The 13,322-nt window shown below is 48.4% G+C and overlaps 1 protein-coding gene across 1 annotated transcript in view; it reads right to left on the minus strand.

The window, feature by feature from the left end:
* NKAIN1 (sodium/potassium transporting ATPase interacting 1) overlaps window positions 1–2,923 on the minus strand; it is a 39,581-nt gene extending 36,658 nt beyond the window's left edge. The window contains exon 1 of the mRNA XM_032495740.1: window positions 2,798–2,923. Within this exon, the coding sequence (XP_032351631.1) occupies window positions 2,798–2,851 (54 nt within the window). The 5' untranslated portion in view covers window positions 2,852–2,923. The remainder of the gene's footprint in view (window positions 1–2,797) is intronic.
* Window positions 2,924–13,322: the final 10,399 nt, after the last annotated feature.

Consider the following 13,322-nt stretch of genomic DNA (forward strand, 5'->3'; position numbering starts at 1 on the left):
AGTGAGAGCCAGGACTCAAACCCATGTCTGTCCTTTCAAACTCCAGAGCCTTGTCTACCTGAATGGTACAGCCCTCATCTGCTTCTCCCACCCTCCGGTGCACCCTCACACCCTACTCCCTCACCCAAAGCAAGTCTATCCCAACCACAGAAGAGTGTTTAGAACTGGCCTGCTTTATTATAAGTCAGACCCCACTGGAAAAAGAAAAATGACACAGTTCCTTTGTAAAGTTTTCAGCTTAGAAACATTTAACAGCCTCTTCCTTCTCTGCCCCTTGGATGAGAGGAAACAGGCTCCCTTCAGCAAACTGGTGAATTCCAGCATCTGGAAGCACATTATGGAAGCTGCCAGGGAGCAGAGGCTCCTGGCAGTTAGCGACAGCTGAAGGGCCCACTCTGCAATCGGCCCAGACAGAGCAACAGACCTAAGAGACCAATGTTCAAGTCCCTCCTCGAAACATCCCCAGATTATCTCAGGTAATCCTCTCAAGCTGCCCAAAGGCACCCACTCAGGACGTAGAAGGATCAGAATCCCACCCAGCCCTTGTCTAATTCCAGAAACCCTTGCACTGGTGAGCCCTCTAAATGGAAGGATGGGTTTAGCTTAGCTGGGCAGAGCTATGGAGGCAGGTGAGGGCGGGACAGGAAGACTGCCTCCACCACCTTCATTTCTTTAGAGTAGTAAGCATCTCCCAAGGGACCCCTGACTTACCAGGGCCAGAACTACTTACTTTACAATTAAGAAGGCAACAGAGGATGCTGGTCAGCTGCCTGGCTTCATAGCCTGGCCCCTGACTGCACAACTTTGGGCAAGTTACTTCATAAGGTTGTTATGAGGATTAAATGAGTTAATACACGGAAAAGTGCTTACAAGGGTACCTATAACCTCGTAAGTGCTCCCCAAATCTCATCAACAGAGAATGACTACGAGACAAATTGTTAATAGTGCTTACCTCTGGGGTATGGGACTGGGCATAGAAAGAAACTTCTTTATCTTCTGGTCTGTTTGGTTATTTACTGATTTAATCATTTTATAATATCTGTATATTACTTTTCTAACAAAAATGTCCTAGTTAAAAATTTAAAAATTAACACAGAAAAAAATCCTCTGAAAACTTTCAGCACTTCTTGGCATTTTATGTTCCTCAAAGGAGATAAAGAAGCGTGTTTCTACTGGGAGCCAGGAGTTGCCAAATAACTGATTCACTCATTTATTTTACAAATATTAATGGAGTGTCAGGCACTGTTCCAGCTGCTGGGGATTTAGTGGGAACAAAACAGATAATCTCTGCCCTTCTGGAGTTTCCATTCTACCTGATCTTAACTAATCCCCTCTGCAACCCTCACAGAGGAGGAATTACAGAGGGGCCAACCAAGATGGCCCTGTGAGGGGAAGTCACTTGCCCTGCATCCAGGGCTACAATCTTCAGGGCTGGTTGTTTTGACCACTGCTCAAGGGGACAGGTCTGTGGATGGCAAATTTGGGGCTGGGGTCCCCAAGAGAAGAGAAAAAAGACAAACGAGGAGGTCTGTATATCCACATGCAAATCTTCCTTCTGCATTACTGTACACACCTGTGGTAGAGGAAGGGCAATGGATGCAGGCAAAAGCGGAGACTCAGAACATAGAGTCCGCATCAGTGAGGCCCCGGCTCCCCAAATTCACGCTTATACCTGAGTTCTGCCCATGGAGGTCCCCATGCACCTCTGTCCCCAAAGCTTCTAGTTGTTGTGCCTCAGCTCTAGGGTAGACAGGAGATTCTGGCCTCTCCTTAACCACTTTCCCAAATTCACCTTCCAGAGCCTGAGCTAAAGGGTAGCGCTGGTCCCCTTCAGCCCCTAAATTCACTCCACTGGCCCCCCTGAGACAAGAACCCAAGTTCCCTGAGCTGGGATGAGGTATAGTGTCCCCAGATGCTCGCATCCTCCCCGTGGCACCAAAGTATCCCTACCCTCACCTGTGCCAGCTCAGGCAGAGGAGCCCGTCTGCCTGTCCCGCGCTCCACCCCCTACCCCCATTACCACCCTTGCTCTGGTGTAACTGATGACTGACGAATGCCTGTGGCCACAGCCAAAGCAGGGAGGGCCTGCACCTGGTTGGTCAGACTGGCCCAGGACTTGGTAGCTCCTTGTGAACCTCTCCAGGGAGGCGGCTCTCCATTCCCAGGCCTGCCCCATCAGGAGGGTGGAGGGAGGCAGGAACAGCACAAAGGAGCGAACGGTTCTTGGAGTCTAAGATCCCAACACACACAGATGAACATGGACCAGAAATGGTCAGAGATCTAGAGACATAGCAAGGAGAAACCCGGAGAGAGACATACACAGGAGCAGAGACTTTTGTGAGAAACATTCACAGGGGCGGAGACCAGAGGCAGAGACCCACGCAAACGAGTTATCTAGAGGAAAACACAGGGCAGGGACCTCATCGGATCAACACACCAGCATCGGACACACCCCCAAGCCCCAGCGAGCCACAGTCCCACGGCGCATCCCCCTAGCAGGAGGCCACTCATACAGTGCGGGCCAGACGCGTGGAGCCCCAGGCGCGGGGCGGCCGGGGACTTGCGCACAGGACACACTCGGGGACAGAGGAGCGCCGGGAGAGAAGCGCACACAAAGAGACAGCCCGGCCAGCAGAAGCAGGCTCCGCCCGTCCGCTCCGTGACTCCAGACACCCCCCCCCCCCCATTCCGGGCGCTCGCCCCCAACACACACAGAGACACAACCCCACCCGCACGCCCCAGGACCCCGCCCCGCCGCACCCCACCCGGCCTGGCCGCCCGGGCGCGCGGCGCTCACCAGCTGCAGGCAGCAGAAGGCAACCAGCGTGCAGCGCCCGCTGCACTTGCCCATGGTTCCGGGGGCCGCGCGCGCCGTCCGCCGCGGCGCCCCTCTAGCTCGGCGGCCGCCGCCTCCTCTGCGACGCGCGGGCTCCGCGTCCTCCCCGCTGTGCGCCCCAGGCGGCGGGGCCGGGCGCCTAGGGCCGGGCCCGGGAGCGCCGGCTTCTCAGGGCTGGGGCCGGCCGCTCGCGCTCTGAGTCCATGGTCTGTCCGCCCGCGCTCTGGCTCTGCCGCGCCGCGCCTCCTTTGTCTGGCCGGCCGGCCGCCAGGCGCGCCTCCTGCCCCCGGGCGGCTGGCGGGGAGCGGGGAGCGCAGGTACCCAGCGCGGCGCAGCGCAGAGCAGCACTGCCCAGCTGGGGCAGCCGCCCGGGAGCTCGGCGGCCGCGGCTCCCCGGCCCCACCACGTGGCTCCGCCGCCGCGGCAGTGAGGGAGGGAGGGAAAGAGGGAGGAGAGGGGAGGAGAGGGGTGGGGCGGGGCGGCCGAGGGAGCAGAAGGGAGGGGAGAAGGGGTAGAGAAGCGGAGAACAGGGGCAAGAGTCAGGGAGTGAAGTGAGAAGAGTGAAGGCTTGGGGACTGATAGCTCTGGGTCAAATCCAGACTTCACAGCTCACTCGCTGTGTGACCTTGGGCAAATCACATCACCTCTCCGGGCCTCAGTTTCCTTAACAAAGTAGGAATAATAATGACCGCTTCAGTGTTGCCGCAAAGATGAAATGCAGTTCCGTGAATAAAGCACTTAGCTCTGTACCTGGCCTCCTGAGGGTGCCGGCACATTCCTCTGTCCACCTTGTCTCTAGGGCCATGCGGTTCCAACTTCGACCCCCTATTTCCACTCCAGTTCCCAGGTCTACTCCCCACCCCAGCCTCCCTCCTGAGTGCCTGGCCACCTTGTCTTCCTTCCCTCTTTCCTTCTGCTGGCCTTTATTGAGCCTCCACTGCATACACACCCCTGGGGGCCCTATGATCCAGAACAGGAGCGCTGTTCCAGAACCCACTGAGCTTCCCAGTCCAGGGAACAGGCAGGCTCTCAGGGGCAGGAGCATGAGATGCCTGGTGGCAAAGTTCTGCCCGGGGGGCTGTGGCCAGCCCCTAACCCAGGTTGCATTGGGGAAGGAGTTAGGAAGGGCTGGCCAGTAGAAGACTGCCTTCTCCAAAACACCCCCTCCCCCCAAAAGCACCCAAGCTCCCAAACACATCTCAAATCCATTTAATCATCTCAACCCGACTCCTAACTTCTTACAGTCATCTTGATGATTAGCATCACTCAGGTGGGAATCCTTGCGTCATCCTCCGGGCTTTTCTATCTCATTTGACTCGTCATGACATTCTATGAACTTATCTTCCAGCTAATATCTATGAAATACCTACTATGTACCAGGCTCTCCACTGGGGATAAGGGGATGAACCAGTTTTTGCACTCACTGAGAGAACAGTCTAGTGAGGGATTGTCCAGAAAATATGCAAATACATGACGACAAATTCTGATGTGTGCCTTAAAGGATAACAAAGAGTAAAAGACTAAGGGGGCCATAATTCAGATTTAGAGACCAGGAAGGCCTCCTTGTGGACATGGCATTGATACTGAGAAGGCGGGAAGGAGTGGCAGAGGAGTGGAGAACAGTGATATGGTAGAAGAAACAACATTTTTTCATTCTTTCCCTTCCTCCTCACTCTCTCTAGCCCTCTGGACTCAGCAGGCAGTATGGTATTACAACCCAAGGTTCTGGACCCAAGCAGCCTGGGTTGTAGTTCCAGCACTGCCACTTGTATGCTGCTTACATAGTGAGCACTCAGATGCATGATTTTTTCTCCTTGGAGTGGCTACATAATTTGTGAGGTCCAATGCAAAATGAAAATGCATGGCTCCTTAAGGCTCATTAGGAATGAAGACACAGCGGAGCATTAAACCAAGCACAGGGAGGGCCCTGCGGGCCTGCAGAGGACACCCACCCCTGAAGGCAGCCGTTGTCTTCTCCCTGGACTAGCAGAGTGGTCTCTTCATTGGTCTCCCCCCTCCACCCACTCACCAGCATGCCACTTGGAATTTTAAAACACACAGAATATTGGTAGAGTTGAAATTACGTGAGCTGGTTTTCACTTGGAATAAGCTGAGATAACAGTGGGAACTTTCTCAGCCATGCTTGGCGAGTGACAGCTGTGTCTAACCAGGTTCCATGACTAGACAGGCCTCCAGGAGTCTGTGAAGTCCCTGAAATAATATGCAAAGCTTCATCTGAGCAGATGTGTCTTTTTCTGGGGAGAGGGTCCACAGGTTTCATCAGATTCCCCAAAGAGTCCGTTTCCCACAAAAGAGTAAGAAGAACCAGTCCCACAAGGACTCAGCCCAGATGTAAGTTTTCTAGCAGATCCTCTTTGGGGCCTCTTCCAGACAGACTGTCTGCCAGTTCCCTCTGTGACGCTAACAATGCAATTCAGTAATAATAACATTAATAGCTCCCATTTGTTGAGTGCTTACTCTGAGCCAGGCACTTAACATATACTATCTCATTTAATCTTAATAATAAGAGAGGATTCCACTGGGGCTGTTACCATCCCTTGCCAGGCACCTGGCTGTATCACATCATGCCTGTGACACCCTGTTCCAAGGCCAGGCTAACTCACTCTTGTCTGGCCTATGGGACCAGGGATGATGGCTTGTCTGACCTCAGCAGAACTAGCCTCTGCCCTGGTCATTCCATTTAGTCGAAGTCCTGCCCACACCACACATGCACCATGCCATCTCTCACTTCCATGCTTTGCACATGTTGTTCTGTCTAGAAGGTATCTCCCATCCAAATTCTTAGCCTGGAGAGCTCCCATTCACATTTCAAATCTCAGCTCTCCTGTTACTTCCCCACTCGCCAGGTTTTCCTTAACACTGTGACTTCAAGGAGGAGCCCCTTTTTTGGGATCACATGTGGTCTGTGCTACATCCAGGAGAGCTTTTACTAGGATTTATTTTACTTGTCTGATTTTGTTTCTGCCAGTTGACTGTGAGCTCTGTGAGGACAGCAACTGTGTCATATATCATCTCTGTATCCCAGAAGGCTTGGATCATGTCAGGAGTCAGCAAATGCGTGATGAAAGAATGATCTTCCTGCCCTGGGCCCTAGCATACCTCGTGCTCTCTTTACCACCCGGAAGTCCAGGATTCTAAGGGGGAAGGCTATCTAATTGTAGGAACAGATAGAAGCATCTTTGGCAAGAAGTTGTGGGTGTTAGGAGCTAAGGATGATGTCAGGAGGGCTTAAAGGAGTCAACAAAAAAGATGACTCAGCCTTGGACTAGGGAAAGAACGTGGGGGAAATGAAGCAGGATTTAGAAATAAAGGACAGATGATTCAGAACATACCCACACTTCCTGAGTGAGAAGGCAGGAGCATGCTTGGCCCTAGAGAGAGGCGCATTAGGAGCTGCTGAAGTGAAGAGAAATTTATGAGGTGTTAAGTTCTTCCCTTGCCTTAAACCAAGCCCAGTCAGTGTCTGAATCTTCTACCACTAGTCCCTCTATGGGTTAAAACATTGAAGGCTTCTGAGAAAGTTCACTCGTAAGATAGCAGAAATGTTACACCTAGTAATTTCTCCTTCCAAGTTTGAGGGCTGAGCATACTAATAATAGTTCCTGGGGTGTTTTCCAACCAATTCTTCACCAGTTGGTTGTTCAACAATTTAATTCAATTCTGACACTAACTACGCACAGTTGGCATAGACCCATAGCTTAAAGACTCAGTACCCTCAAAACTGCCTCCCCTTCAGATGCTAGTTGCAAATCTCCAGCCACCCCTACGTCTGACCAACCAGCTATAAACTGGGGGTTCCCACGACCTCCTTTTCAGGTTGGATAATTTGCTTGTGAACAGCTCACAGAACTCAGGAAGGTAATTTACTCACCTTTACTGGTTTATTAGAAAGGACACAAATCAACAGCCAGATGAAGAAGTACATACGGTGAGGTCTGGAAAGGGCCTGGACACTCCTGTCTCTGTGGAGTTGGGGTGCACAACCCTCCCAGCCAGTTCATCAGCCAGGAAGGTGCTCTGGATCTCAGTGTTCCAGAGCTGTTACACAGCTCAGTCTCCAGCTGGAGCTCAGTAGGAGGGGCTAGAAGTTTCCATTCTTCCACTCACTTGGTCTTTCTGGTGATCAGTCGCATCTTGAGTCTGTCTAGGGGTCCCATCCTAAGTCACCTCAGGTGTGATCAAAGGGACTCATAAATAAGACACACTCCTATCACTGGGGACTTCCTAAGAGTTTCAGGAGCTCTGTGCCAGGGAGAGGGACAAAGACCTCATTCTATCACGGTAGCTAACATCTCTTAAGCATTCTGTGCCAGACACTATTCTGAGCAACTTCAATGCATTAACTCATTCAGCCTCACAAAAGCCTTTTGAAGTGGGTACTGTTATTACTACCCAGTTTCTAGGTGAAGGAACTGAGGCTCTAAGAGGTTAGATCACTTGCCCAGGGTCATACAACAAGGAAGTGGCAGAATCAGGATTTGAATCCAGGCAGAACTACTTTACCTATACCATGCCTACTGCATTCCTTACAGTTTTCAAATTTTTCTTTTTTAGCAGCAGACGCTTCTCTTCAAAAGAAATCACACATCTGTAGAACTGAAAAACCAGTGAACTGCTCTGGTTGTGTGGAGAAAGAGGACTGGCGAGCTGCTGTCTCAGTCTGCCCTCCCATCCTGTGACAGTCCCCAGATAGCACCTCAATCCCAGGTCCCTCAGGAACAGTGCAAAAACCACTGGCCTAGATGATCTGCAAGGTGCCTTTTTTGAAGAGGGGAGACATAAAGGGAGAATCTGAAGAGCAGAGAGGTTGAGTGGGTTCTGTAATGTCACACAGCACAGTAAGGGCAGAGCTGGATCTCAAGACCTCTGGGTCAGTTCCATTACTGTGTCAGGCACTGAGCTAGGAGCTTTGGAACCGAAGATGAAGAGGGTAGGTGCCTCTGAGAATCCCTGGGCTAAAAGCCTGGGGGTTAGCACACCGGCCAACAATGTGACATCGTTCACTGCTTACTTCTCTAAACCCAGCAGCTTCACCCATTTGCCTTTCCTCTCTGGGCCCTGATGCCATCTGAGTTTGTGACTCTTGGGCCTGTGGGAGAGACAGAACATATAAACAGATATGAATGATACACAGAATGGCATAGTGACTGTGAGGTACAGAAACCAAGTGATGGAAAGAATGGCTAACTGCTTGGGAATAGGTAGTAAGGGAAACTTCAGAGAAAAGATGACTACAACATAGGCTGCCAGACAGAACAAGAAGTGCAGACACAGAAGCGTTTAAAGGCAAGGTGCATTCAGGAGCTATGACCCCTACTCTTTAATTTCTACACATACTTTTTATTGCCTATTGCCCCCTTCCTGCCATCACCCCTCTCCAACCAACTTCCTTCAAATTTTAAAATGATAAAAAAAAAACTCTGATAAGAAAGAATGGCTGAGAATAAAGGAAGAGGATAGAACAGGGCATATATGAATGGTCAGGAAGCCCTAAACAGCTCTGATGGCAGATAAGCCTGTAGAAAGTTGACTCTCCTTGTCTGGGTTCAGGATCCTTAGCACAGACTCCACTGACAGCCAAGACAAATCTCCCTTCTCACTGGCCCTTAGGGGCCACATGGGCTTTCAGTTAAAGTCTGTCCTCAGGTGAGCTGAGCTGGGGACATTGAGAGATGGCAGGAAGCCTTCTCCAATCAGCCCCATACTTGCCTGGGCCTTTGTTATGCTGCACTGGGCTGGCCCAAGGGCCAACTGGGGATCGGAAGACAGATGGAGTCAGCTCTGGCCTGGCCCCTCCAGCAGGTCCCAAATGCCCTGATAGGATTCTCAACCTCCTGCTGGCTCCTCATCCCTATTTTCCATAAGCCCTCACCCAGACGTCCTTTCACAGCAAACAATTCACTGAATCCTAAAACTACTATCTTAGAGGCCGAGGTAAATGGCATGTAAAATCATAGAATAGTGGAGTTGCAAAAGACCTTAGAGGTCCTCTAACCAAGTGGCTCCCGAAGGTTAGTGTGTAGACCACCTGCATCTGAATCAGGGCCCCACACCAGCTCAACTCCAGCAAAATCTCTGCAGGTGGGACCTGGTTATAGGTATTATAAAAATATTCTCCTTGGGGACTCTGATGAGCAGCTCTAACCCTCTAAATCAATACCACACAGGCATTCCCATCAAATGGTCATCCAGCTTCTGCTTGGCCACTCCAGAGAGGAGGACCTCTCTACCATTCTGCGTGTGGACAGCTCCGATTCAGCTGCTTTCTTTGTTGAGTGTAAATCAGCCTTCTTACCATCCACTTGTCTTGGCTCTGTACTTTGAGGCTTCCCCAGAATCAAAAACATCCTAGGTGTGGTTGACTCCTGTGCTGAGTACCGAGAGAACTTTGCTGGCTTCCTTTCCATAAAACGAAGCCCAAAGCTGCCCACTTGGCTTTTAGACCATTTGCAATATGGCTCCAACACTTTCCAAGGTTCCTACTCATCTGTCACTCCCCTCAACATGCTGCTACCATCACCACATGCTGTGTGTCATTTTTTATCACACCAGGAGTTTTGGTGATCTGTGAAGTTGTCCATGTTTTTCCCACTACTTAGACTGCACTTACTCCCCCTCCCAGCTCCTCTTTTCTCCAGTTTCCAATCTCCTTTTAAGATTCACCTGAAGTGTCATTTCCTCAGTAAAACTTTCTCTAACTTCTCCTTAGGCACTGCCTCCCAGTTTGGAGGTATACCTCTGACAGTGTGTATTAGATTGAATTTGAATTGCTTATTTGTATCTGTTTCTAAAACAGTACATGAGAAGACACAAAGCACAGATAAATGTGGTACATCTTCCTGGAGTGTCAATTTTACTCGGTGCTCAGTCGTTTAAAACACTTATTAATGTAAAACAAGCACAGCTGTATTATGAAGCAGCATACAAAATCCCACACATTTAAATAGCCAATTTCCACTGGGAAAAAAGGTATGGGAAAATATTCTAGATTAAGAGACACTAGAGAGACAGAACATCCAAATGCATAAAACTTCATTGATTCTAGATTGAAAAATTAGCTGTAAAGTTTTTTTTAATATTGGGGAAATCTTAATATGATCATTAGATGGTATTATGGAATTGTTAATTTTCTTAGGTGTGGTAATGGTATTGTGGCTATGAAAGAGAATGTTCTTAGGAGACAGATACCTGCTGGAGTATTTAAGAGTACTTGGGAGTAAAGAATTATGATGTCTGCATCTTACCTTCAATAGTCATTGAAAGTTATATATGTATGTGTGTGTGTGAAAGAGAGACTATTGAATTACTGAATCTAGATGAAACGAACATATTCACTACATTAATCTTTCAATTTTTTTAATGTTTATGTTTGAAACTTATCAAACTGAAAAGTTGAGTGGAGAATCATACATTTTATAGATCCAAGGTAAGATTTGCAAGTTATTAATTTCAGGACTCCCTCCTTCTGCCCCAGTTCATTCTCCTCTGCCATTAAGGCACTTATAGGGAAAAGTCTGGGAAGCCCTGATTTTTGTTTCTCTCCCCACTATTCTGCCCTGTGATCCTCCAAAGATGAGGCTATGACTCAGTCATTTCTGTATTCTCAGAGCCCAGCACAGGGCCTGCCACAGAGGCCTGTTGAATAAATGTTTCTTGAATGAGCGAAACCATTAACTTAATATGCATGTGACCTTGGGAAAACTGTATCTCCTTTCAGTTTCCCCTTCCATAAAACGAAGTTGGACTAGATGAATGAAGTACTTGTAAGGCCTTTTCCAGTTCTAGAACATTTGGATGCTATACTTGGGGCTTTGAAGGAAGGTTAGAGGTCATTTTTCTGCACAAAGCCCCACAGTCAATCAGGCAGAGATGAACACAGTGGATCAACCCCTGCCTCCTGGCCAAACTCATGTTTCAGCTCAGTCGTGGGCATTGGGAGAAGCGTTCTTAAGTTCTCACAGACCACATGTCATAGTAGTGGTTTTCTTGAGAGCCAAGGGGTGCCAGGAGAAGCCCATCTGGCTTCATGCTGCCCCCCTGGCTATAGTTATAGCCATGGCTACCACCTGGGTCCTCAACTTTGACTGCACATTGCAATCACCTGAGAAAGCTGTAAAAATACTGATGCTCAGAAATAGACTCACAGACATAGAATACAAACTTGTGGTTGCCAAGGGGGAGGGGGTGGGAAGAGATAGACTGGGATTTCAAAATTGTAGAATAGATAAACAAGATTATACTGTATAGCACAGGGAAATATATACAAGATCTTATAGTAGCTCACAGAGAAAAAAATGTGACAATGAATATATGTTCATGTATAACTGAAAAATTGTGCTCTACACTGGAATTTGACACAACATTGTAAAATGATTATAAATCAATAAAAAATGTTAAAAAAATATTGATTTTCACCCCAGAGATTCCGATTTAGTTGGTCTGGGGTACGATGCAAGCATCAGAATTTTCAAAGCCTCCCTAGGTACTTCGAATGTGCATTCAAGATTAAGAGCCACCAAGGCCTACGTTGTGGAGATGGGGTAAGAACTCCAGCTAGGTTTATGTCTTGGCTTTGCTACTTAAGAGCTGGTTGATCTTCAGTGTTACTTCTCCTCTTTGAACCTGTTGCCCCTCAATGTGACAAGTGATATAAAGCATGTAAGCCAAAAAGAACAATTAAATAGTTAAGGACAACTATTACTGAGTATACAGGAGAAGCTTCTGTGGCCTCCCTAGGACTCTCTGAGTCTGTAGAGCAGTGGTTCTCAAACTTGCATCAGAATCACCTCGAGGAAGTGTTCTGAAAACAGAACGCTGAACACTTCGTTCCCTAGCTTCTGATTCAGTAGGTGTCAGGGAGGGCTCTTGAGTTTACATTTCTAGCACATTCTCAGATGATGCTAATGCTGCTGTTCCAGAGACCACACTTTGAGAATCACTGCTGTAGTGCAGGGTTTCTCAACAGCATCACTAATGACATTTTAGAGTACCTGCTTCTTTGAGCATTTTGGCCTCTACTCACTAGATGTACATAGTATCCCTCCAGCTGTGACAATCAAAAATGTCTCCAGACATTACCAAATGCCCCTGGGGCAGCAAAACTGCAGAGTTGAGAACTAGTGCTTTAGAGGATATACAGTAAAGAAGAATCTAAAAGCGTAGGTTGAGTTGCAGAGGCAAGTGAGAAAAAGAAGTTGAAGCTGAGAAAAAGGGAGTTTGGGATAGCTCAGGGCCTGATGTGGACAGCGGAAGCACCCATGGGGAGCTTCTCCAAAGAAGGATCACTATGGGTCTGGGGTATAGAGACAACTGACCAGAAGGCAGGCTCAGAGGTCAGACTTGGCTTCATCCGGTCCCACAGGAATAGAGGCTTTTAAGTCTGGCCCCTCCTTCTGTCCTGGGACACAGCTGTCAAGCCCTAAAGTCTTCTGGAAGGAGCAGATCCTGTCCTACCCCAAAGGGCCTTTCCCTAAGGCTCAACTGCCTGCAGCCCCAAATCGCTCAGGGCTCTCTTACCTCAATTTCCCATCCACACACTATGAGATATTAACAAGCAGTAGACTTTAGGTCTACCAGGAACAAACAACTCTGTAGCTCTGCTGTGAAGAAACAACTCAAATAAGAGCCTTGACCCGTCCAAATCCACCTCCTTGACCATTCAGCTCACAAAGCTCAACCACCCAGCGGAAAAAAAGACCTGGCTCTTTAAGTGCCAGCAGTACTAAGTGCCAGAGACTGTGTAAGTCACAAAGGGAAATTAACTGAAAACCAGAGATGCCATTACTCATTGGGGAGCAATCTATCTCTCCCAAAGTGAGGATACAATGTGCACCCTCTGGGGATGTTTTATATTCCCCAGGCTAGGGCCTCTATTCCCTACAAATTCTAAGTGGCACTATTTCCTGCTAATGGCTTCTACCCTCCTTTGAAGAAGGCACTTGGGAGGAGTGAAAAGGCTGAGGTTAGAGGAAAGCCCTTCTCCAGGACGTTGGTTCTTCCCAATCATTGCCAACTTCTCAAGGGACTGGTAAGCTTTTAAAAATGCAGTGTCAAGGTTCAAGCCTTGTTTTACCCCTAGCCAAGAAAAGATGAGGGTGGGTGAAGGGGACTGGACTAATTCTGAGGTATGTAGACCAGGTGTTTACAAGGGATTAGGAAGTAACCTATGATTGTGCTAGAGGTGTGAAAAGTGGCTTGCAAACCATCTTTGGCCAGATCTCTTTTGGTTAAAGGCATAACCATATATATATATATATATATATATATATATATATAATTATTGCTCAGGCCTAAAATCTGAATCACCATTCCCTTCGAAGATCCCACTATACTTAGTATAGTTAAGGTTCTAAGCATTCCTGCAATAAAGAAACCGGTTTCACTTTATTTAACCCAGTCTTTCCTGAACTTATTTGAGCATGAGATCTTTATGCCCCAACATATCTAACATACCAGGAAAATGGTA

Source organism: Camelus ferus, chromosome 13 (assembly GCF_009834535.1).
Source record: "Camelus ferus isolate YT-003-E chromosome 13, BCGSAC_Cfer_1.0, whole genome shotgun sequence".
Classification (NCBI taxonomy): Eukaryota; Metazoa; Chordata; class Mammalia; order Artiodactyla; family Camelidae; genus Camelus; species Camelus ferus.